The sequence below is a fragment of the Callorhinus ursinus genome, unplaced genomic scaffold, assembly GCF_003265705.2.
Source record: "Callorhinus ursinus isolate GAN/ISIS: 27379988/994484 unplaced genomic scaffold, GSC_fseal_2.0 scaffold19, whole genome shotgun sequence".
NCBI classification, from domain to species: domain Eukaryota; kingdom Metazoa; phylum Chordata; class Mammalia; order Carnivora; family Otariidae; genus Callorhinus; species Callorhinus ursinus.
Genome location: NW_027397081.1, coordinates 7,533,226 through 7,559,850, shown reverse-complemented (window position 1 = coordinate 7,559,850; position 26,625 = coordinate 7,533,226). Strand labels below are relative to the sequence as shown.

Here is a 26,625-nt window from a genome sequence, read left to right as displayed (position 1 = left end):
GTTTTGAAACTGATAAGGTATTAATTTTATATTAATACAGAGTATGTCAGACTCATAATACTTCTAGGAATAATAGCTACAGTTGCTTTATAGTTTATTTGCTATACCGCATAAGCGTCCACGCCAGTAATGCCTTCTTGTAAGGCATTTCTTTTTATTCTAAAATTCTAGAATTTTAGTTTCATTGTTACAAGTATCTAATAAGATACACATTTCTAACAGTACATACTAAGTCCAAAAGAGCATTTTAATTATTTTACTCTGGTACATATTTGTTATTTGCAAAGTGAGTTAAAATGCTGTATCATTCAGAAGAGAATATTTTGAAGTTTTTGAAAAGCAAAAAAGACTTTGAGACTAATTTTTGTGGACCAAATCTTTTTTTCCTTTTCTTTCTTTAAAAAATTACTGAATTAATTTCTATGAGAGTGCCCATTATAGATATGGTTACAGATAAAGATGGGGAATATGAAAGAGAGGGGGTTAGCTCAGAATGGGAGGGACTGTTACAGGAGATTGTGGGCAAAGGGGATTTTGGTCTTATCTGTACTGGTTCATTTTTCAAAAATAATTAAAATCTATTATATTTCCAAAAGATTTTTTTAAAAAATTCAAAATAGGTTACAACTTTTTTTTTTTTTTTTAAGATTTTATTTATTTATTTGAGAGAGAGAATGAGAGACAGAGAGCACGAGAGGGAAGAGGGTCAGAGGGAGAAGCAGACTCCCCGCCGAGCAGGGAGCCCGATGTGGGACTCGATCCCGGGACTCCGGGATCATGACCTGAGCCGAAGGCAGTCGCTTAAACAACTGAGCCACCCAGGCGCCCCAAAATAGGTTACAACTTTAAAAGCTTAGGTTCTTTTACCAGCTCTGCTACTAATTGCCTTTATGATCCTGGTCAAGCTATTAACTCTCTGAAATTCATATAACTGCCAAGCTTACCTTACAAGATTGTTGTGAGAATTATAGGAAATTTAGAATTTTCAAAGTAACATGTAAATATAGTAGTACAGCATTGCCTTAAAAAATACTATGTTCCAGCAGCCAGCCTCCTTTTTAAGCAGGTAACGTTGACGTTTGAATCGCCATTAGAGGGCAGTATAACGCATGGATATTGAGTAAAGGAAGTTTTATGTAGAAAAATTGTTTGCTGTGCTGCAGTTCCTAATCTCCTTAAGAATTAAAAGGACTTTCAATAGGTAGAAATTCATACTCTTTTCTCAGAAGACAGACTAGGAAGATACCTTTTGGCCCGCATGGGTATCATAATCATTTTGCACGCTTAATATTAGATAACAGTGACACATTTGATGGGTAGTCTGAGACAGTAAAATACAGGAAAAACAGAAACAAATTACTGTTGCAGTCTGATTCCTTGAATCTTTGTGTGCAGTGTGGCAAAATGGGGGTAACTTGTATTTCTTAGAGTTGGAAATCCAGCTCTTCCATTTATCCAAACATTTGTGTATGTGAATGTCTAAATTTTTTTCTGTTGAGATATAACTCACATACCATAAAATTAACCCTTAATTTTATATATTGAGAATTATTGTTTTTAATGTTACTCACAAATACATTTTTAAACTAAACAGAGAAAGGAAATTTTTTTATATTTAGTAACATGTCCATAATTCACATGAAAACTTATGAAGACTTCTCCCCCCGCTTCTTAAACATATTTAAACTAATAGTTGTAGTAGCTTGAATTTAAGCAGAGCTCATACAACACCCCAAGAAGCTCAGTTCTACACTCTAGGTTGCTAGTGTTTTCTAGGTAATTTTAAGAAAATAAATATAGTGTTTTCAAGGCTCCTGACACATTATGAAATTTTTTGATAGTTATTCTGTTTTATGTGGCTTAATTGATCAAATTTCCCCTTAAAAGATAATAATGTCAATAGTATAAGTAAGCTAATGCATTTGAAATTCTGGCACTCTTAAGACTGGTCATTCAGCTAGTTTGGCCCCAAAATGTTACACATTTTATGTTTTGTTTTTTGCTTTTAATTAAAGGAATGCTATCATTTTTTAAGGTTAACACCAAAAATTGGTTTTCCTTGGAGTGAAATCAGAAATATTTCATTTAATGACAAAAAATTTGTTATAAAGCCGATCGACAAAAAGGCACCTGTAAGTAAAATTGTTTTGTAAATGTTTTCTGTATTAACTCTTTTTAAATTTCTGTCACTTTGCTGTGATACTATTTGAATAGTGGCATTGTTCATTTACTAATTTGCTCCTGAGAAACATTCCCTTTCCATAGTTTAACTTTCCTGCTGATAAAATAATGAATTATTAAAAATACAAGGTTTTGATCTTTTTATATAACATGTGACTATTAGTTTTACTTTAATTGCGATTCAGCTGTAAGGTGGATGATGTTTTATTGGAGGTGATTGAAAATAATCACCATTCCTAAGGAGCAGTTAAAAACACTTGTTTGTTGGTAACCTTCACAGTTATGTGCAAATATGGCACACTTACTAGGAATTAGGAAATTTTATGATTTCTAAACTGTGTAATATGACATTCGAATTCATACCGCATATTGAAATTTAGTACAGATTATGGTGAGAGAGACTATCCTTCAGGAAGATTTTAAATTCAGAAACTTTATGTTTAGGATTTTGTTTTTTATGCACCTCGTCTGAGAATCAACAAACGGATTTTGGCTTTATGTATGGGAAACCATGAACTATACATGCGAAGAAGAAAGCCTGATACTATTGAAGTGCAGCAGATGAAGGCTCAGGCGAGGGAGGAGAAACATCAGAAGCAGTTGGAAAGGTATAGAATTTAAGATTTTGATTCTTAATTAAAAATTTAAGAATGCTGTTTCTTTAACCTACTCTGAGCTTACATTTTTACATTGTTTTAATTGTATTATAATTGAGTAATTATCCTTATACTCTTAAAATGCGTACGTATGCTTTTCAAATTGGAAATCTTTGGTATTTCTGAGAAAGTAGCTTTTCATGAATTCATAGATGTGCTTTTTTAATTTTTAAATATGCTTGCTTTTCACTAATCGACATTGGTTTGGGTACTGTAATAGTTTGGAATTTTTCAAGCTTGTTCTGCTTGTGACTTGTACTTCTTAATTTTTCAAGGTAAGAATTGCTTGAATAAAAATTTTGCTTTATTTTTATTTTTTTTTAAAGATTTTATTTGTTTATTTGAGAGAGAGCGTGCACACGCACAAGCAGGGGAGGGAGAGGAACAAGCATAAGCGTGGAGCCTGATGTGGGGCTTGATCTCACAATCATGACCTGAGCTGAAATCAAGAGTTGGACGCTCAACTGACTGAGCCACCCAGGCACCCCGCTGAATATTTTGCTTTCAAACAGTGTCAGTGACACTGGAGAACTCAAGTGAAAAGCCACTGTACAGAGCAACACCAGCATCCCTGCCAGTGACACTGATTTGTTGTTTTTTTTAAACTGTGATTCACTTAGACTTTTGAAAAAAGATACTATTAAATATATATTAGAGAGTTTTTGAAATGGAAAGATAGTAAATGAAAGTGATAGTGAATGAAATTACTGGGTCCAGTAGCATAATCCCCAAATTTGATTCTAGATTGATTGGGACTTAATATTTTATTTGAAAAAATTTAGAGACCAACCTAAAGTTAACTTCTATTGAGGAAATCTTTGTAGTGTAGAATAACATAGTCATCTAAGAAATAGAGTAGGCCGTAAAGAAAACAAAACTGAGGAGCTCTAAACATATATAAACTTAAATATTGCAAATGTACTAGAAATAACATGATGTGAATCTAAGAATTAAATAGATCCTCTGCTAGATAAAATTTTACTTACCACAGAGTGTTTGTGTTTAGTGATGTGGTGTTTTTGTTGTTGCTTTTTCTTAAATGTTCTATGTAATTTACATAGCTTTCCTCAGGTTGTCTGCCGTAGAGGCTGTGCCTTAGAGAAGTTTACTGCATCACCAGACATTTTGTATATAGGTTTGAGACTTTCCAGTAATTCCTGACCAATTAAAGACACTAAGTTGGATTGGCGGGGTTCCCCTGTGGCTCAGGATCACGTTGGGGTTCTGTCTAGTCTTACGTGCCTTTCTAAGTAGCTCTTTACTGTGCTTTACTTTCTGTAGATTCATACTCTTTGTAGCTTTTCCATCTGTCTCTCTCAAAGACAGTTTTTTTCCTTCTTTTCATGCACTCTCACCCTTACCCTCACCCTCTCTTTCTCTCTTCCTTTCCTCTCCTGGCCCATCTCTAAGATCTCCCGTCATGAGTTTAAAAAATCGTATCTCATACTCATCATTCCATAAAATGTCCCCTAACTGTTCTGCTTATCTATAGTTTTGACATATTATTTACATTCTTAAATACATTTGTCCATTTGTCCTTTATTTCTCACACATAGAGGAGAGTGCTGTATGGCTTCTAGTATATGTAGTATGATTAAGAAGTATCATTTGGTGCGGGCGCCTGGGTGGCTCAGTTGGTTGGGCAACTGCCTTCGGCTCAGGTCATGATCCTGGAGTCCCGGGATAGAGTCCCGCATCGGGCTCCCTGCTCAGCAGTGAGTCTGCTTCTCCCTCGGACCCTCCCCCCTCTCATGCTCTCTCTATCTCATTCTCTCTCTCAAATAAATAAATAAAATCTTTAAAAAAAAAAAGTATCATTTGGTGATGGTACTGTATTTGAGTTACTCTGAAGCCTAGATGAAAGTGGAAGACTTTAAGTTTCTTTGCTTTGCACAGTAACCATCCCATGGTTTCTGTCTTGGATAAATTTTACGGTGTTTCATTAGCAAACATTTATTGACTGTACACTGTAGGAATTTAGTAACTAATTCATTTGAATGCCTACAGGATGTTTTGTATTAATCTAACCACATAGGGATTTGGCAGGTCTTTCAGAAATGGCATGCCAAGTCTTCATTTATTCCTGCTTTACAGGTCAGAAAGAGAAAAATGACAACTGTATATGTGGAAACAGTTTTGGTCAAGGCCATTGGCAAAGTAGCCAGCAAAGATACTTGGGGGAATGCCCAGAGGTGTGCTGCCTGTGCTGCTGGAAGCTCTTAGGCAAGAACAGTAGCTGGGAAGGGGCAGCAAGGGACCTCTTTCCCTACAGTACCTTGGTAGATGTGGTCATACTCTCTCCCCTTAACTCCCATAACTGGGTTTTCGGCAATGAAAACGACATTGTATTCCATGGGTTGTTGGTCTCTATAGTCTGTGTTCTAAGTTATTTACATCCAGGTTGAATGATAACTCATTCTGTAATTCCTGAACATGTTCTATATAACTAGAATTGTTACCAAGTTTAAAAATGGAGACAATTTAGAGTCAGATACCCACGTACCAGTTGTAGCTTAGCTATGAGATGGGTCATGGCTGGCTTGCCTGTATCACTGGGACCCAGCTTCAGGGATGCAAAGATTTTTGTGAGAAATAATGATAGTGGTATACAAACGTTCAGCAGAGTACCTGGTGTTTAATAAATAGTACCTAGTATAATAATTCTTAGTATTATTTTAATGCATAGTCTGAATAGAAGCTGAATATAAGTTAGCTTTTAATTTTCACTGAAGAAAAATATAATTGGCTTCATCTGATATTTTTTAAAAAGTAAGGTATTCTGAAATATTTTCTGCATGTTAGTCCAGAGAATTGAATTTATTAATATGCTATTTATGCTCATAGTACATGGTTTTATACCTGAAATTCAGATGGCAATTTTTGGGAGTATTTACATGTATTCAGATAAGTATCAGACATGAAATCATAATTGATTTTTTAAAACTAAAGAAAGAGAAAATTATTCCCATTAAAATAGTGGGAATATTGACTATTGATTAAATTTATGAAACAGACAATATTATCTAGTAGTGCTTCATCTAGTTCTTATTCGTTTATATTTCTGGCCTTCAGCATAGAGTCTGACCCATGGTAGGCTCTTGGTAGTTGTGTGATGAGAGTTCTGGCTATATTTAAAAGAAGCAGTTTCATTAGGCCTCTGGCAGGTGCAGCTGAGTGAGGGAGGTGGTCTCAGGATGATCTGTCTTAAGCAGCATTCGACACCTACTGTCGTTCTAATGGCGTTGTCAAAGGAGATAAAACTGATTTGCCATTTGTATATTAGATTAAATTGGTACTACCTTAGGAATTAAAAATGTGTTAATTTGGGCACCTGGGTGGCTCAACCATTAAGCATCTGCGTTTGGCTCAGGCCATGATCCCAGGGTGCTGGGATTGAGTCCCGCATCGGTCTCTCTGGTCAGCAGGAAGCCTGCTCTCCCTCTCCCACTCCCCCTGCTTGTGTTCCTGCTCTCGCTATCTCTCTCTCTGTCAAATAAATAAATAAAATCTTTAAAAATAAAAAAAAGTGTGTTAATTCACATTGGTGATTGAAAATTGTTGCCCTCCCAGTTTATCTTACTTAAACTATCTAAAGTAAAATAACCTTGTGTGCTCCCTTTCAAGCCTTTCTTAATTTCGCTCAACGGGAACTGTGCAGTTAACTGCTTTTGTGCTGGCCTGTAATTTATTGTCAGAATTCATCGAGTATGCAAGTGATAAATCTCCTAATTTTTTCCTGCATTCAATCCGCATAAAAAACATGCTTTGCACACAAGGGATGTATTTGACAGTTTTATTTTCCTAGCTGTTTTGTAAATTTGTCCCTTGAAAATCTTTCCAAAATGTCTTAAGTTTTTAATACCTTTTTTTTTTAAGGTTTTATTTATTTTGAGAGAGAGAGGGAGAGAGAGCACGACTTGGGAGAGGGGCAGAAGGAGAGGGTAAGCAGTCTCCCCTCTGAGCAGGGAGCCCAAAGCGGGGCTCCATCCCAGGACCACGAGATCATGACCTGAGCCGAAGGCAGATGCTTAACCGGTTGATCCACCCAAGCGCCCCTTTTAACTTTTGAAATAATCCTGGACTACATTTTCCATGACCTCACAAAAAGAGATGCATTGTATTTCAGTGTATGTGCATATAACAGGGCAGTCCTATATTTTTAACTGGATGGGGTTTTGTTTTTTTTTTTTTGAAGCCCAGCTGAATATAATGAAGATTCTTAAAAGATTTATACTTAGTTTATTCTTAGTGGACTCACGGTATGTGGATTTCACGTAGATACTTGCATGTATTCATTTGTAACAGCAGTTCTAATTCCTCTTCAGGGCACAACTAGAGAATGAAAAGAAGAAGCGGGAGATGGCAGAAAAGGAGAAGGAAAGGATAGAGCGGGAAAAGGGGGAGCTGATGGAGCGGCTGCGGCAAATCGAAGAGCAGACGGCGAAAGCCCAGAGAGGTAGCGGTTTCCTTTGACAAGGCGCTCACCGTTGTCCCTCTTGGCCTGATGGTTCCTCAGTGCTGCTAGGTCTCGTTTGTCTTCTAGAATAATTGCACTTAATTGTCACAGTAATGCGTCATAGAATCACATCACAGACCTGTTTAACTGAGGCACACGCAACACTCGTGCTAGCTTCTCTTTCATTTGCTTAAACGCAGGTGTTTTCATGTGTAGCCTTACTTGTGGTCGGAAATGAATATAAATACTGCTTTATTCCTCTTACGTCAGGTTCCATAAATACACATTTTCAGTACTTGCTAGCATTTAAACAAAAGCCGTTCTGTTTGATGCTTTTTGGATATTTAAGTACTTAAAGGCATCTGAATACTTTAAGGGCATTTTAAGCTGTTCTGACTATAATAAACTCTTCTGGAACTCAATCTCTAAACTTTATTTTAGTATATTAAAAAAAATACACAACACATAGAAGTGGGTTGGTTTTTGGTACCACCTTCGTAAGAACCTACTTCCCATGCAGAATGTAACCAAAATGCTGTGGTGTATAGAAAGGGTATGTTGGATTTTGAGAGTGGTTTATAGTAAATAACTCTAGGATATGCTACTTTCAAACAACAAAGAGTAGGAAGAACAGAAGAAAAAAGGAATTGAGCAAAATAAGATGTTTTTTTCCTTCCTAAGCAGAAGTTGGTGGGGGATGTAATATGAAATACTGTTCGTAAAATTAGAATTAATACCTCCTTTCCTGACAACTAGTAGAAGCAGCCATTAGTTTTATTATTCTAAGTAGAATAATAACCTTAAAGTTTATTAAATAATAACCTTATTGAAGGGTTATTTTCATTCCTTACATCTGGCTGCCATGGTGGGGAGATGCTCTTGAGCAGTGGGGAGAATAATTTGCAAATGGGTACCTAAAAGAGGAAGTCACAGAGATTGCTATAAATCTGCAAACTGGTTGATCATTCTAATTTCAAGAGGATTGGAAATAATATTTCTAAGAGAAGAAATAGAAAAAAAAAAAAAAACCTATGTTTTATTCTGACTCAGTAGAAGCCTCACTTTTCAAAGCTAGAAAAGACCTAGAAAACTATTTAGTTTAGTGGTCAGAGGTATTAAACAGACTTGCTCGCAGACCATAACACAAGGGCAGAACTTATTTTCTGAATTCCAACTTCATACTGTTGCTACTACTCCAGGTGCCTTTTTCATTAATTAAAGTAGACCTTTATGAAGTGCCTACTTTGTGCTGCATTTTAGGAATACAAATAAATAGCATGCATGGGAGGGAAGTCTGTGTGGTTGGCAGAAACAAGATGCATTCATAAAAATATAAAGTGAGGTAATGTGTACTAAGTGCCATGTGAATACAATAAGCAAAACTTTTAGAGGAAGAATGCTGTAAAAAAATGGAATGTGTGTTTTTTTAAAAAAGTTTAAAGAAATTTATGAAAGAGCTAGAGCTTTTTAATTTACTATTTACTATTTTAGAATAGCGACTTATTAAACCTTTCAATTTTGTTTATTTAGGATGTATAATAAAAATATTAATGATTTACACACAGAAAACTACTCAAGAAAGCACTAATGAATATAAGGAAGATAGAACATAAGAAAGAATGTAGAGTGTCCCTCTGAAGACAGTTTCAAATCGGTCAACTCTCTTATGGCAGAGGTCATCTAATTTGTTTCTTGGGGTTTTTTTTTTCCCCCCTAATAATAAAACTTTCCCAGGCTGTCCTAAAATCTGCATGATTGTCTTGTAATTTATGCTAAATTCTCTCTCAAATGCAGTAACTCTGGTCACATCTAAGTCATAATATTTAGTAGATAAACCTGTAAGTTTTTGTTTGAGAAGAAACTTTTCTATACTTCATTAAAAATTTTTTTGAAGTCATTATTATTTGAAATGAGTTAAATCATTAAATAGAACTATTCTACCATTTCCATTTCCATAATTCACACTTATTTTTATCATTTTTAAACCATTTCTGAAGGTATATTTGAGATATAACAGAGTCAGACTTGCACAACACTTAATATCCTGCCAAATATCAAAGTGAAATCCCACCTTGAAAAGACAAACCACAAGGAGGAGTTGAAGTATAGTGATGTCATTCATTCTGTATACTTATTAAGTACCTAGTGTGTACGAGGCACTGTTGTAGGTATTGGGGATATGGTACTGAACAGCTAAGGTTCCTGCTCTCATGTAGCTTACATTTTATTGAGGAAAAACAGAGTAATAAATTAACAGATAATCAAGATTATTTTATGTTTTAAGTGCTTGGGGGGAAGTAAGCGTGATAGTGTGATGAAAGCTCTTGTTGGGACTGGGGGGGGCTTGTCCATTTTATGTATACATTGTTTATAAATAGGAATTAAACAATAGGAGTCAAGCTTTAATTCTGTCATTAATTTAGAATCTGACCTTTAGCAAGTCATTTTAACCTCTCAATTTCCTTAGGTTCCTAATTTCTAGAATGGAAGTAAATAATCCCTAATTTAATTTTCCGAGATTTTTTGGAAAGTTTTAAAAAAAATTTATTTGAAGTATAGCATACCGATAGTAATGTGCATACCTCTTAGGTATCAGGCTTAATGAATTTTTTACCAAGTGAATTTATTCCTGTGACTACCCAGAACAAGGTCCAGAACTTTACCTGCACTCAGGGAACCCTCCCTTGTATCCCTTCCCATTTTTTCACCCCAAATGTGGCTTATTCTGATGTATATTATCATAGAGTTTATTTATTTATTATTATTTTTTAAAGATTTATTTATTTTTGTGAGAGCACACACGCATGTGTGTGCACAAGCAGGGGGAGGAGCAGAGGGAGAAGCAGACTCCCTGCTGAGCAGGGAGCGCGGTCCGGGGATCCGGGACATGATCCCAGGATCATGACCTGAACCGAAAGCAGCAGATGTTTAACCAACTGAGCCACCTAGGCGCCCTCCTTGTAGAGTTTAGTCTTATTTTTAATAGCTCTGTTAAGGTATGAGTCACAATACCACACAGTTAATGATTTAAAGTGTACATTTTAATGGTTTTTAGTATATTCAGAGTTGTGCCACTGACCGCCACAGTTTTAGAACAGTTAACATCACCCCAGAAAGAAATCCCATACCCATTAGGAATCACTCTCTCTATTTTCCGAGTCCTCTCTCCCCTAGTCCTAGGCACCTACTAATCCACTTTCTAGCTCTGTAGACTACATGTTCTAGTCATTTCATATGAGTGGAATCATGCAGACTGTGGTCTTTGGTAACTGTCTTTCATGGAGCATAATGTGTTTGAGGTTCATCCATGTTGTAGCTTGTATCAGGCACTCATTCATTTTTATGGCTGAATAATATTCCATTCTATGGACATTACTATGTTTTATTCATTAGTTGGTGAACATTTGGGTTGTTTCCACCATTTGGCTATTGTGAATATGTTGCTACAAACGTTTGTGTACTGGTTATTGTGTTTTCATTTCTTTTGAGTATAAACCTGGGAGTAGATAACTGGGTCAAATGGTAATTTTATATTTAACTTTTTGACAAACTGGTGTCTAAAACGACTGTACCATTTTACATTCCCACTATCAGTGTATGATTTGTATGATCCATATCCTCACCAGCACTTGCTAATGTTAGTCTTTTGGATTATGGTCATCCTGGTGGTTGTGAAGTGCTACTGTGGTTTTGATTTGCATTTTCCAAATGGCTAATGATGTTGAACATCTTTCCATATGTTTATTGACCATTTATGTATCTTCTTTGGAAAAATGTATTTTTACATTTTTTTCTTCCCATTTTTCAACTGTGTTGTCTTTTTGTTGTTGAGGTGTTAAGAGTTTTTTCTATATCTCGGTACACATGTCTTAGGACATACCAGACCTATGATTTGCAAATATTTTCTCCCATTCTGTGGGTTATGTTCACTTTGATGGTGATGTTCTTTGAAGCCCAGTGGTTTAAATTTGGATGAAGTCCAGTTTTTTTATTTTAAAGATTTATTCACTTGGGGGGAGAAAGAGTATGAGCACAGGGGCGAAGGGGAAAGGGGGAGAGAATCTTAAGCAGACTCCACACTTAGCACAGATCCCGACGTGGGGCCTGATCTCATGACCCTAAGATCACAACCTGAGCTGAAACCAAGAGTCAGAGGCTTAACTGACTGCACCACCCAGGTGGCCCTGGAATCCATTGACTTTTTTGCTTGTGCTTTTGGTGTCGTGCCAAGAACAGTCTTGCTTGTTTTTGAACTACATGTAAATGAATTCATGTACTCTTCTGTTTGGCTTCTTTTTGTTCAAAACTTATACCTGGAGCTGTAGTTTGTTCTTTTACGTGGTTTTATAATACTTATTCTGTTGCATGTAGATACCACTAATGATAGACATTTGTGATAGTTCTGGTTCTGGCTATTATAAACTAAGGCTGCTGTGAGCATTCTTTTTTTTTTGTTAAAGATTTATTTATTTATTTGAGAGAGCGCGAGAGAGTACATGAGAGGGGGGAGGGTTAGAGGGAGAAGCAGGCTCCTCGCTGAACAGGGAGCCCGATGCGGGACTTGATCCAGGGACTCCAGGATCATGACCTGAGCCAAAGGCCGTCTCTTAACCAACTGAGCCACCCAGGCGCCCCTGCTGTGAGCATTCTTAAACATAGCACTAAGGTATTAATTTTGGGGAGGTATCTGCACCCAGGAGTGGAATTGCTGGATCACTGCTACAGTTTAGTAGATACTACCACTGTTTTTCCAAAGTTGTTGTATCAGTGCTCATTCCAGTAGTGAAAGCTGATTTGCTCTGTACCTACATCACTTTGATGACTTGTTTTATTGTCAGGGTTTCCTCTTGTGTTCTTTGTTTGTTTAGCCATTCTGGCGAGCACAGTTAGTACAGTGCATTTGCTTGATGACTGATGATTTGATTTAAGCACTTTTGCAAATGCTTATAGCATCTGTAAAGTGCCTTTTCATGCCTTTTGCCTATTTAAAAAAATTGGATTTTCTTTTTTTTTCTTAATCTGTATTGTTAAAAGAAAATCTCTCCATGGTTTACCTTTTTTCTCTCTCAATATAAGTTTCTTTTAATGAAGAGAAGTTCTTTAAGTTCCACTTATCACTCTTTCCCTTATGGTTGTGAATGTATTATTTTTTACTACCTTCTAGATACTGCTTTACCTTTCACTTTAGGTCTGTAATCCATATGTAAATGATTTTTGTAGGAGTCCGTGTTATTTCTTCCCATATATATTTTCAGTTGACCCAGACCCATTTATTTATTACAAGGACTATCCTTTCCCCATTGAACTACAGCCATCACCTTTGTCACAAATCCAGAAGATGGTATGTATGTAGGTCTGCTTCTGGACTATTCTGTTCCACTCACCTATTTGTCGATTTTATTGTCAGTGCCACGCTGTTCAGTTACCAGTTTTATCTAGAATTGAAGCTGACGTGTTTCATAAGTGAGTAATAGGCATACAAGAAAGTACATGTCATATACAGTAGGAAGCATGTTTTAAAGATAAGGGTAAGCTCTTAGGCTTCTAGACATTATCTTTTATGACATTAATTGTTAATGGTCACACATTGCATACTTTTATAAATTATTCTGAAGTTGAGAAAAGGAAAATAATTACTTGAAAAAGTTGTTATAGGGAGCCACAGCTCTTATAACAGGACAAACCACAGCTCCAGAAGAGTTTATTATCTGTCAAGACTGTCCCTCGCAGTGGGAGTCAACAGTCTGGATGTTCTGTGCATATTTCACAGCACAAACTCTCTCCTGTGGTATTGCGAGGTGATGCACCTCCTGGATCATTCCTGGGTTGGTGGTTTCTCTTTCTTTTTGCCATTATTACCTGTACTTTTCCTTTCCTCCCATCTTCTATTCACAATCCTCTTCTGGAAAGGAAGTTCTGGAGATGGATAGTCCAAGAGAGGAAGCTTATTAGCTCTTGGGATGTCTTCGCTGCACACTTCTGTGGGTTGAGGGTGTGTTAACAGTGACCAAATGTGGTGACAAGCTCCATAACTCTGACTGATCTTCCAAGTTGGCATTTATTTCTAGCTTTTCTGTTGGGCTCCCCTTCCCCGCCCCCGGCCCCTATAAGTGTAGCCTTTTCAGAATTTCTTTCCCTCACGTTTACACATTTGCAGTTTTACTGGTTGTTTGGTGGTTATAAATATTTTCTCTTTTGGGGGGATGGTGCTTGAATACATGGTTCTACTCGCTCAGTGTTTGGCTAAAATAAAATTAGTAATCTGTGTCCCTGTCAAAGGCTTCCCGAATTTTATGTTTGTTTATGGGGGGCTATGGATTGTGGACCTAAAAGTTGAAGGGAGAATGAAGTTCTAGAAGATCGCATAACCATAAGGAAAATATCGGTAACTTGAACTTCCGTGATTATATAGGGGACTCTTGCCCTTGACATCTCTGCAGAGGGTTTGTAAGATACCTGAAGATCTGCTTCTGCATTATTGTGTTCCTCTGGACTTTGCATCTTTCCTCACTCTTTGCTTTTTCTTCAGCTTTCCTAGATAAGCAGTATCTATCATAGTTATGTTAACACGTTTGCTAACTGCAATATCTGGATAGTCTTTGGGCCCATACAGTAGTCTTTGTTTTGGGGGGCTTTAGGGGTGTTGGAAGGGGTCATTTGGTCCCATCTTCCCGTATGCCTGGTAATTTTGGTTCCTTGCCCAACATTGAGTTTGAAACATTAGGGACACCTGGGATGATGTTACTTAACTTGAGAGAGGATTTAATTTTCTTTTGACAGGCAGAATATGTGCACATCACTGGTGGAGTTGAGCAGGGTTTCAGGCTTTGTTAAGGTTGTTCTCTTTCTGGTTTTTCCCTCCCTGCTACTCCGTAGACCCTTGGGGGGGGTATCTTCTGAAGGACTGCTTATTTACTAGTGCTCTTCTGTCTTAGAGGGCCCTGAATGCCAGCCTTTGACTCCTGGCTGCAAGAGAGTGTTGATCTTTCTGCTCACCTCTTTCCCACCCCATATGTGTATATTTTAGGAGCCGGCAAACATCTTGAGGGGAAATAGCATGCAGATTTTAGAGCTTACTCTTCAATTTACTCCTTTTAAGGATCTTGGCCTCTCAAGCCTTGGATGCCTTGCTAGCCCCCAAATCGAAATCTGTGTCTTCTCAGCCTGGCTCAGTACTGCAGGCCTTGGGCTGCTGGATTCTGCTCCGCTTCTGTTCCACTCTGCTGGGAATACTAAATACCTCTTTTTTTTTTTTTTTTTAATACAAGTAAGCAAATACACAATACACACACAAAACTATATTCTTGTTTCCTCTTCTTCCTTACATAAAATGTAGTATACTGCACGTATCCTGCACCCTGCTATTTTCAGTTAATACACTCTTGAATGTCCTACGTATACACTCAAAGAGATCTTCCTTAATTTTTTTTGTATGGTGGCGTAACACTCCATTGCTTGGATGTAGGACAGATATTTTAAAATTGCATTTTTAGTGAGTAATTGGTAATCACATTCTTAATTCTATGAATTCTAAGAATTTTTTTTTAAAGACTTTATTTATTGGACAGAGTTAGTGAGAGCAGGAACACAAGCAGGGGGCAGTGGGAGAGGGAGAGGGAGAAGCGGGCTTCCTGCAGAGCAGGGAGCCCCATGTGGGACTCGATCCCAGGACCCTGGGATTATGACCTGAGCCAAAGGCAGATGCTTAATGACTGAGCCACCCAGGCGCCCCGAATTCTAAGGATGAATGACGGTGGAACTTCCTTGCTTTTTTTAATGACAGTATTCTTTACCTAGGGAAAAAATGTGATACTTAGTAAACTATTACCTTAGACTGGGAAAAGGAAGAAAACTCTATAATCCTTTTGGGATATTTAGTTCATTTATGTATTTTTTACTAATTCTTTTGCAGTTATATAGTTTCTAAGCTTTGCCCTCAGGGTAACATAAGAGATCATCTGGCTTGCAAAGTCTTAGACCGGTCAGAAATCAAATTTATGTTCAAGCCTGATTGAGAAAGAGAGGCTTTCCCAAATTTTATTAGCTTGAGCTTAACTTCCTTGTTATAAACACCATAACCATCTACATCAATGCAGTACTGTTAATGAGAGAAGCAGCTTATTCTTGTAACCTTTAATCTACGTCCTGAAAGAGGTGATCTTCTAAAAGAAGCCATATTCCTTGGTACCCTCTTACCATGTGCCAGGGGTTCTCTGTGCCTCCTGGATTTTGTTGCCTGTTTCCTTCCCCACATTAGGGAAGTTCTCTGGTATAATTTGCTCCAGTGTACCTTCTGCCCCCCTCTCTCTTTCTTCTTCTTCTGGGATGGTCCTAGATCTTTCTGGACCAGAGAGGCAAAATACTGATATTCTTTATCTTTCTTACCTCATCCTAATCCTTCCCTACAGGTGTTCTAATGGGATCCAAGGTCTTGGAGACTTCTTTGTTTCATAGAAATGCTCTTTTTTTTTTATATATATATAACTAGGTTTTATTGTTTTGGGGTTTTTTTTTTTTTTTTTTGATTGATTTGTCAGAGAGAGAGAAAGAAAGCATAGCTGGGGAAGCAGCAGGCAGAGGGAGAAGCAGGATCCGTGCTGAGAAAGGAGCCTGATGGGGGACTTGATCCCAGGACCCTGGGATCATGACCTGAGCCGAAGGCAGACGATGAACCGACTGAGCCACCCAGGCGCCCCTCATAGAAATACTCTAATACAGGGATTTGTAAACTTTTCTGTACAGGGCCAGGTAATAATACTTCAGGTGTTGCAGGCCACACGGCCGCTGGTGCAATTATCAGCTCTGCTGTTGCAGAATGAAAGCAGTCATGTACTGTACATAAACACATGAGGGTATTGAACTGAATGAGGGTACGAGTTCCAGTGAAACTTTATTTATAAAAATAAGATACTGGCTTAGTGGGCCATAGTTTTCCAGTCTCTGTTCTAACTCCTTTAACTGGGGAGGAGAGAAAGAAGTCATTTCAAAACCTTCCTTTCTGGAAGAGACTAGAATAGGTTTGAAGTTTTCATTTTCTTTTCAACATTTAAAATAATTTATACTTTTGTATAATTCTTAATAGATCACAAGAGAGCCATTGCCTTGTCTACATTCTTCAAAATGATATTTATTGCAAAAAAGTAGATAGAAAATAACGAATATTGGGGAATATTTAATTGAAAATTTAACTTTAAAACTGAAACCTTTTTCTTTCTTTCTTTCTTTTTTGTAGTGTTCCATGATTCATTGTTTGTGTATAACACTCAGTGCTCCATTCAATACGAGCCCTCTTTAATACCCATTACCAGGCTAACCCATGCCCCCACCCCCCCTCCCCTCTAGAACCCTCAGTTTGTTTCTCAGAGTTCATAGTCTGTCATGGTTTCTCTCCCCCTCCGATTTCCACCCCCCTTCATTTTTCCCTTCCTACTATGCTCTTCTTTTTTTTTTTTCAACATATACTGTATTATTTGTTTCAGAGGTACAGGCCTATGATTCAACAGTCTTACACAGTTCACAGCACTTGCCATAGCACATACCCTCCCCAATGTCTATCACCCAGCCACCCCATCCCTCCCAACCCCCACCACTCCAGCAACCCTCAGTTTGTTTTCTGAGATTAAGAATTCTCCATATCATTGAGATCATATGATTCATGTCTTTCTCAGATTGACTTATTTCACTCAGCATAATACCCTCCAGTTACATCCACGTCATTGCAAGTGGCAAGATTTCGTGTTTTTTTTTTTTTTTTGATGGCTGCATAATATTCCGTGTGTGTGTGTGTGTGTGTGTGTGTGTGTGTGTGTGTGTGTACACGTACACCCCCCCCCACATCTTCTTTATCCATTCATCTGTCAGGGGACATCTTGGCTCTTTCCATAGTTTGGCTATTGTGGATATTGCTGCTATAAACATCGGGGTGCACATACCCCTTCGGATCCCTACATTTGTATCTTTGGGGTAAATACCCAGTAGTGCAATTGCTGGGTCGTATGGTAGCTCTATTTTCAACTGTTTGAGGAACCTCCATACCGTTTTCCAGAGTGGTTGCACCAGCTTGCATTCCCACCAACAGGGTGGGAGGGTTCCCCTTTCTCCGCATCCCCACCAACATCTGTTGTTTCCTGACTTGTTAATTTTAGCCATTCTGACTTGTGTGAGATGGTATCTCATTGAGGTTTGGATTTGGATATCATTGATGCTGAGCGATGTTGAGCACTTTTTCATGTGTCTGTTGGCCATTTGGATGTTTTCTTTGGAAAAATGTCTGTTCATGTCTTCTGCCCATTTCTTGATTGGATCATTTGTTCTTTGGGTGTTGAGTTTAAGAAGTTCTTTATAGATTTTGGATACTAGCCCTTTATCTGATATGTCATTTGCAAATATCATCTCCCAGTCTGTCGGTTGTCTTTTGGTTTTGTTGACTGTTTCTTTTGTTGTGTAAAAGCTTTTTATCTTGATGAAATCCCAACAGTTCATTTTTGCCCTTGCTTTCCTTGCCTTTGGCAATGTTTCTAGGAAGAAGTTGCTGTGGCTGAGGTCAAAGAGGTTGCTGTCCGTGTTCTCCTTTAGAATTTTGATAGACTCCTGTCTCACATTGATGTCTTTCAACCATTTTGAGTCTATTTTTGTGTGTGGTGTAAGGAAATGGTCCAATTTTCCCAGTACCGTTTGTTGAAAAGACTGTCTTTTTTCCATTGGACATTCTTTCCTGCTTTGTCCAAGATGAGTTGACCATAGAGTTGAGGGTCCATTTCTGGGCTCTCTATTCTGTTCCATTGATCTATGTGGCTGTTTTTGTGCCAGTACCATACTGTCTTGAGGATGACAGCTTTGTAATAGAGCTTGAAGTCTGGAATTGTGATGCCGCCAGCTTTGTTTTTCTTTTTCAACATTCCTCTGGCTATTCGGGGTCTCTTCTGGTTCCATACAAATTTTAGGATTATTTGTTCCATTTCTTTGAAAAAAGTGGATGGTATTTTGATAGGGATTGCATTGAATGTGTAGATTGCTCTAAGTAGAATTGACATCTTCACAATATTTGTTCTTCCAACCCATGAGCATGGAACGTTTTTCCACTTCTTTGTGTCTTCCTCAGTTTCTTTCATGAGTATTTTATAGTTTTCTGAGTACAGATTCTTTGCCTCTTTGGTTAGATTTATTCCTAGGTATCTTATGGTTTTGGGTGCAATTGTAAATGGGATCGACTCCTTGATTTCTCTTCTGTGTTGTTGTTGGTGTATAGGAATGCCACTGATTTCTGTGCGTTGATTTTATATCCTGCCACTTGACTGAATTCCTGGATGAGTTCTAGCGGTTTTGGGGTGGAGTCTTTTGGGTTTTCCACATAAAGTATCATATCATCTGCAAAGAGTGAGAGTTTGACTTCTTCTTTGCCGATTTGGATGCCTTTGATTTCTTTTTGTTGTCTGATTGCTGTGGCTAGGACTTCTAATACTATGTTGAATAGCAGTGGTGAGAGTGGACATCCCTGCCGTGTTCCTGACCTTGGGGGGAAAGCTCTCAGTTTTTCCCCATTTGAGAATGATACTCGCTGTGGGTTTTTCTTAGATGTCTTTTATGATATTGAGGTATGTACTCTATCCCTATACTCTGAAGAGTTTTGATCAAGAAAGGATGCTGTACTTTGTCAAATGCTTTTTCTGCATCTTTTGAGAGGATCATCTGGTTCTTGTTCTTTCTTTTGTGAATGTATTGTATCACGTTGATTGATTTGCGGATGTGGAACCAACCTTGCAGCCCAGGGATAAATCCCACTTGGTCGTGATGAATAATCCTTTTAATGTACTGTTGGATCCTACTGGCTAGTATTTTGGTGAGAATTTTTGCATCCATGTTCATCAGGGATATTGGTCTGTAATTCTCCTTTTTGATGGGGTCTTTGGTTTGGGGATCAAGATAATGGTGGCCTCATAAAATGAGTTTGGAAGTTTTCCTTCTATTTCTATTTTTTGGAACAGTTTCAGAAGAATGGGTATTAATTTTTGTGGAAATGTTTGGTAGAATTCCCCTGGGAAGCCATCTGGCCCTGGCCTTTGTTGGGAGATTTTTGCTGACTGCTTCAATTTCGTTAGTGGGTATAGGTCTGTTCAGGTTTTCTATTTCTTCCTGGTTCAGTTTTGGTAGTTTATACATCTCTAGGAATGCATCCATTTCTTCCAGATTATCTAATTTGTTGACATATAGTTGCCATAATATGTTCTTATAATTGTTTGTATTTCTTTGGTGTTGCTTGTCATCTCTCCTCTTTCATTCATGATTTTATTTATTTGGGTCCTTTCTCTTTTCTTTTTGCTAAGTCTGGCAGGGATTTATCAATCTTAATAATTCTTTCAGAGAACCAGCTCCTAGTTTCATTGATCTGTTCTGCTGTTCTTTTGGTTTCTATTTCATTGATTTCTGCTCTGATCTTTATTATTTCTCTTCTCCTGCTGGGTTTAGGCTTTATTTGTTCTTTCTTTAGCTCTTTAGGTGTAGGGTTAGGTTATATATTTGAGACCTTTCTTGTTCCTTGAGAAAGACTTGTATTGCTATGTACTTTCCTCTCAGGACTGCCTTTGCTGTATCCCAAAGATTTTGAACAGTTGTGTTTTCATTTTCATTGGTTTCCATGAATTTTTTAAATTCTTTAATTTCCTGGTTGACCCATTCATTCTTTAGTAGGATGCTCTTTAGCCTCCATGTATTTGAGTTCTTTCCGACTTTCCTCTTGTGATTGAGTTCTAATTTCAAAGTATTGTGGTCTGAAAATACGCAGGGAATGATCCCAATCTCTTGGTACGGTTGAGACCTGATTTGTGACCTAGGATGTGATCTAATCTGGAGAATGTTCCATGGGCACTAGAGAAGAATGTGTATTCTGTTGCTTTGGGATGGAATGTTCTGAATATGTCTGTGAAGTCCATTTGGTCCAGTGTGTCATTTATAAAGTCTTTATTTTCTTGTTGATCTTTTGCTTGGATGACATGTCCATTTCAGTGAGGGGGGTGTTAAAGTCCCCTACTATTATTGTATTGTTGTCAATGTGTTTCTTTGCTTTTGTTATTAATTGGCTGCTCCCATGTTAGGGGCATAGATATTTACAATTGTTAGATCTTCTTGTTGGGTAGACCCTTTAAGTAGGATATACTGTCCTTCCTCATCTCTTATTACAGTCTTTGGTTTAAAATCTAATTTGTCTGATATGAGGATTGCCACCCCAGCTTTCTTTTGGTGTCCATTAGCATGGTAAATGGTTTTCCACCCCCTCACTTTCAATCTGGAGGTGTCTTTGGGTCTAAAATGAGTGTCTTGCAGAAAGCATATCGATGGGTCTTGTTTTTTTATGCAGTCTGATAGCGTGTGTCTTTTGATTGGGGCATTTAGCCCATTTACATTCAGGGTAACTACTGAAAGATAAGAATTTAGTGCCATTGTATTGCCTGTAAGGCGACTGTCACTGTATATTGTCTGTGTTCCTTTCTGGTCTATGTTACTTTTAGGTTCTCTCTTTACTTAGAGGACTCCTTTCAATATTACTTGTAGGGCTGGTTTCGTGTTTGCAAATTCCTTCAGTTTTTGTTTGTCCTGGAAGCTTTTTTCCTTTCCTTTTATTTTCAATGACAGCCTAGCTGGATATAGTATTCTTGGCTGCATATTTTTCTCATTTAGTGCTCTGAAGGTATCATGCCAGTCCTTTCTGGCCTGCCAGGTGTCTGTGGATAGGTCTGTTGCCAATCTAACGTTTCTACCATTGTAGGTTACAGATCTCTTGTCCCGAGCTGCTTTCAGGATTTTCTCTTTGTCTCTGAGACTTGTAAATTTTACTATTAGATGTTGGGGTGTTGGCCTATTTTTATTGATTTTGAGGGGAGATCTCTGTGACTCCTGGAATTTGATGCCTGTTTCCTTCCCCAAATTAGGGAAGTTCTCTGCTAAAATTTGCTCCAATATACCTTCTGCCCCTCTCTCTATTTCTTCTGGGATCCCAATTATTCTAATATTGTTTCGTCTTATGGTATCACTTATCTCTCGAATTCTGCCCTCGTGATCCAGTAGTTTATCTCTCTTTTTCTCAGCTTCTTTATTCTCCAACATTTGGTTTTCTTTATCACTAATTCTCTCTTTTGCTTCATTTGTCCTAGCAGTTAGAGCCTCCATTTTTTATTGCACCTCATTAATAGCCTTTTTGATTTAGACTTGGTTAGATTTTAGTTCTTTTATTTCTCCAGAAAGGGTTTCTCTAATATATCTTTATAATCGTCATTCTGAACTCTACTTCTGACATCTTACTAATGTCCATACTGATTAAGTCCCTGGCAGTTGGTACTGCTTCTTGTTCTTTTTATGGGGTGAATTTTTCTGTCTTGTCATTTTGTCCAGAGGAGACTAGATGAATGAGAGAAGAAAATGCTAACAGGGTAACAACCACCACAGAAAAATATACACTAAACAAATCAGAAGAGACCTGAAACTGGGGGAAAAGAAAGGGAAAGAAAGAAAAAAGAAAAAAGATAAAAAAAAAAAAAAAAGAATATGATCAAATGTGATCAGGCTGGTGCATAGATCAGTGCCACACACTAGCTTTTGGGCATATTTTGGTCTGTTAGAAGAAACTGCCTCCCAAAATTTTAAAGAAAGGAAAGCTTATATATGTACAAAAATAAGGGTAACTATGATGAAGGGATGGAATATGTCTGTAAAGATGAAAATTATAAAACATTCTATAAAAGGAATTGATAAGTTGGTTGAAAAGAAGAAGCGAAATTTAAAAAGAATGTGATCAGGCTCGAGAGTAGAACAAAGCCATACACTATAGAGTTTTAGAGTATATTTTGGTCTGTTAGAAGAAACTGTATCCCCAAGTTTTAAAGAGAGAACAACTTAACATGTATACTAAAAATAAGGTTAACTACTATGAAGAGATAGAATATGACTGTAAAAATGAAAAAAAAATTTTTAAAAAGGGATTGATAAGATGGTTGAAAAAGGGAAAAAGAAAAATTCAAAAAAAAAATTTAAAAAATTAACTTTGAAAGACTGAATCATGGGGAAAAAGCCATGAATTCTACGTGCAGTATTCCCCTAGCGCTGGAGTTCTGCTGTTCTCCTTGATCGGTCAACTTGGTCTTGGCTGGCTGTTCGTGCTGATCTTCTGGGGGAGGGGCCTGTTGCCGTGGTTCCTAAATGTCTTTGCCGGAGGCGGAATTGCCCCGCCCTTGTCGGTCTGGGCTAAGCAAGCTGCTCGGGTTTGCTCTGGGGAGCTTCTGTTCCCTGCAAGCTCTCGGTACAGCTTTGGAGGATGAGAGTGAAAATGGCGGCCTCCCAATCTGCACCCGGAGGAGCTGAGAACTCGGGGCCCCGCTCCTCAGTGCGCCCCCAGAGAGAAGCAGTCACTCCCGTGTCCCCGGTCTCCGGCCGCACTCCGCGCTCACCCGGCCTGTGACCGAGCGTTTCTATCTCTGGCACCCGACCCCGTGTGGAGTCTCCAAACCCAGCAGATCCCTGCGGTGCGCTCCCGCGCCGCTCCTCCCCGGGAAGGAAGGGGAGTCTCCCCGGCTCTGCCGCTTGTGGGGTCCCTGCTGGAGGAGCCGTGCCCCGACTGGGCCGCGGATCACAGTTTATGGCCACCCCGAGCTGGGAGCCCGCGCCTCGGCTCCGTCTCTGCAGCCGGCTTCCCCGCTCCGATCCCTGGGAGCTCTGCCGCACTCAGGCACCCCCGGTCTTTCTGTGACCCCGAGGGTCCTGAGACCACACTGTCCCGCGAGGGTTCCACCCCCCGCTTAGCCGCTGGAGCGACGTCCCTCCGCGGAGCCGACTTCTAAAAGTTCCGATTTTGTGCTCTGCTATCACTTGCCAGAAGCGGCCGACGGAGGCCCCCTCCCCTGCCATCTGTCCTCCCGAATATCGCCTCGGATTCACTTCTCCTCACGTGCTACCTTCCAGAAAGTGGTCGCTTTTCCGTTCAGAGTGTTGCCCCAATTCTTTTCTTCAACTCCTCTTGAGTTCGTAGGTGTTCAGAATATTTTGATCCCTTATTAGCTGAATTCCTGGGACCCTGTGAAATTTAGGTCTCCTACTCCTCTGCCATCTTTCTCCTTTCTTTTTTATTTAAGAGCACAGAAGGAATTTTTATTACGAGAGAAGAAGCAGTGTTTTTATTTTCTTTTGTTATTTGTTTGCTTGTTAGATGAATGATACAGCCATGAGTTTTGTGTGCTTTATTTTATATATTAATTAATCAGTTGGGAAGAATGATCCTAAGAAGAGTTTGATAAGTTAGCTTGATGTGCCACTTTTAGAAGTCAGTTTCTAAAATTAATAATTCCAGTGTTTAGGTATGGCAACATCCAGTGTTACGTACATTCCATCTTTATAGCCAGATAGCCACGTACAATTTTTACATTATTTTATCAAGAATTTAAAATTTAACCAGAGTCATTTTTCTTCCTACCCCTCTCGAAGACTGAAAAGTCTTAAGTGCAATTAACTAAATTAATTTTGACCACGACCAACAAAATTAAGAGTGGATAGAAGTGTGTATGTTAGCTTTCAAATCTCATGACATAAAGAGTTTTAGTTTTTCCTCCTTCTGGAGTATACAGAAAGGGAGAATCATTCTTTGTAGGACATTATACTCTCTTAATAGGTGACATTCTTATGTCTTCTGTCACAAAATCTTGTTTTTAAGCAAGAGTTGTCAGAATAATGTTTAAAATTAGTACTTTTAAGCTTATTTAAACATTTTTGGCTTTGTGCTGATATTTTCCTTTCTCATTCAACTCACCGGATAAGAAAACAATAACTTTATGATCAGTACACTTAAAGATTAAAATTGATGTCATTTATCTCCAAATATTTACTTTGTCGTCATGCCTGAAGAATGGATGTATACCAATAACTCCAAAGTTTTAGTTCATAATTTAGTTCATAATTCATATCAGAATTCCTGTTTTGACTCAGTATTGTTTTCAATCTTAATGTCTTGGGTTTACTTATCTGATATTTAGTTTAAATAAGTGAAACGTTATGTAAGTTTTGAAGTGTATTTTATAGAGTTGAAACAGGGCAAGTTCTTTAGGTCAAAACTTTGGAGATAGTATATTTTTAAAACTAAAGATGTATTTCTAGCTTCATGACGTAAGTTGAATCACAAAGAATTTTCATTTCTTCAAGTTTTTTAATGGTGTAGTACTTAAAAATATTTATTAGGCTTTTGCCAAGTTAAAAACAAAGTATATGTTCATTTGCAGATGTGCTAATTTTATATTAGATTCTTTGTTACCATTTTGGCTTCTCTTGATAATGAGAATAATTAGAATTAACTGTTGTTTGGGGGTGGCGTACATATATTTGACAGAACTAGAAGAACAGACTCGAAAAGCTCTGGAACTGGACCAGGAACGAAAACGAGCAAAGGAAGAAGCAGAAAGGCTTGAAAAGGAACGTCGAGCTGCTGAAGAAGCCAAGTCTGCTATCGCAAAACAAGCTGCCGACCAGATGAAGAATCAGGAACAACTGGTCAGGAACCTTAGTTCTGTCTCAGAGAAGGAGAAAAATTTAGATAAAAGCATGAAGCAAACCTTGTAAAACTATATTAGATCTTCTGGAAAGCAAACCAAAGATACAAGTAATCTAATAACAAAGTGTGGAAATAAACCTAAAAATTTTATTTCTGCCTTAAAAAAAAACACCTAAAAATAATAAAATATCAGTGGACTCTATTGCTAACAGAAGATTTCTGATTCACTTAAACTTTACAATAGTCACTAATGTGTTTTACTTAAGATAAATTGACAAGATCTTCTAATTTAAATGTAGGCTGTAATTTATTGGTTGTTTGTTTAGTGGACTAGCAGATAACTGAGTAGGCAGGACATTTAAAAGATCCTGGAATTAAATATTGGTTCAGACATTTACTTGATATGTGTCCTTGGGTCTTTCTGAGCCCCAGATCCTTCCCTTTGAAAAAGGGAATAAAGGCACCAGATGGGATTGTTGGGGAATCCAATTAGATTATTTGACAGCATACTTTTTAAACTATAAAGCATTATATAAAATGCAGTTTTTTTCTCTTGTAGGATTAGCAGGTACTTTATTGATCAAAGTTAAAAAATAGCACCTGAATTCCACGTTTTACGTTCCTGCTACTGAAACAGGAAGAACTGCTTATCTATAAAATAATAAAACTGCTTTCATTTTGTCTCCTTACTAGTTCATTAGACCTGCTATAAATAAGATATTTATGATCTTACATGCTACCTTTTTTAAAAATGAAAGACTAAGAGAGTCATGTAAAACAGCCTAAACGTGTACATTAAAGTTTTGTTGACAGAATATTTCCGAAAATTTTTTTTAGTATTGGTAATTATATTCTTTATTTTAGGCAGCAGAACTTGCTGAATTCACTGCCAAGATTGCACTTCTAGAAGAAGCCAAGAAGAAAAAGGAGGAGGAAGCTACTGAGTGGCAGCACAAGGTGATCATTCGTTTCTCCACTCAGTATCGTTTATTGAATATCTGTTTTTGTACCTAGCACTATGCTGAGTTTGTAGAGCTAAATAGAAGATTCGGTCACAGTTTAGAGGGACGAGATACCTCTGTGTATGAGTAGGTGTGTATTGTGGTGATTACTGATCTGTTGATGCATACTAAGTGCAGAGGAGGTGATTAATTTCTGTGGGAATGAGGCAGGTTTTGGGGAAGCCCTTGTAAATTTAAGTTGGATCTTGAATAAGTAAAGTCAGTTTTGGGGTAGAAAAGATTTGAGAGTGGTTAGAGACTGAAAAAGTCATCATTCCAGACAGAAGGAACTGAATGAGTATAGAAAGTTGGAAAGTACATGGCCGACTTGAAGAACGACCAGTAAGTAAGCACATCTTTAGAGCATAGGTTCAGGTCTTGAGAGATGTGGCTGGGAAGTTACAGAGGAAATTAAGTTGTGAAGGGCTTTAAATAAATTGCAAGATGATAGGGAGTATCTGTAGACATTGGGCTTTTAAGATTTTGAAACGGGGGCGCCTGGGTGGCTCAGTCGTTAAGCGTCTGCCTTCGGCTCAGGTGATGATCCCAGGGTCCTGGGATTGCGCCCCACATCCGGCTGGGCTCCCTGCTCAGCGGGAAGCCTGCTTCTCCCTCTCCCACTCCCCCTGCTTGTGTTTCCTCTCTTGCTGTTTCTCTGTCAAATAAATAAAATCTTAAAAAAAAAAAAAGGTTTTGAAACAGGATTATAATATGATCAGGTAGGGCTTTATAAAAATAACTTAGCAATCAATGTAGAGGTTGGATTGGTCTAATGGGATTACCTGAGAATGAAGAGGACCAGGGATT

General features: G+C 38.1%; 2 protein-coding genes across 6 annotated transcripts in view; both read left to right on the top strand.

Annotated features, from left to right (window-relative positions):
* FDX1 (ferredoxin 1) overlaps positions 1-26,625 on the top strand; it is a 190,135-nt gene that overhangs the window by 91,185 nt on the left and 72,325 nt on the right. The window lies entirely within an intron of this gene.
* RDX (radixin) overlaps positions 1-26,625 on the top strand; it is a 97,818-nt gene that overhangs the window by 38,018 nt on the left and 33,175 nt on the right. For all 5 annotated transcript variants that reach the window (XM_073903708.1, XM_073903705.1, XM_073903706.1 and 2 more), the window contains 5 exons: positions 2,036-2,132; positions 2,626-2,789; positions 7,163-7,293; positions 24,656-24,816; positions 25,682-25,774. In XM_073903708.1, coding sequence (XP_073759809.1) covers positions 2,036-2,132; positions 2,626-2,789; positions 7,163-7,293; positions 24,656-24,816; positions 25,682-25,774 — 646 coding nt within the window. The remainder of the gene's footprint in view (positions 1-2,035; positions 2,133-2,625; positions 2,790-7,162; positions 7,294-24,655; positions 24,817-25,681; positions 25,775-26,625) is intronic.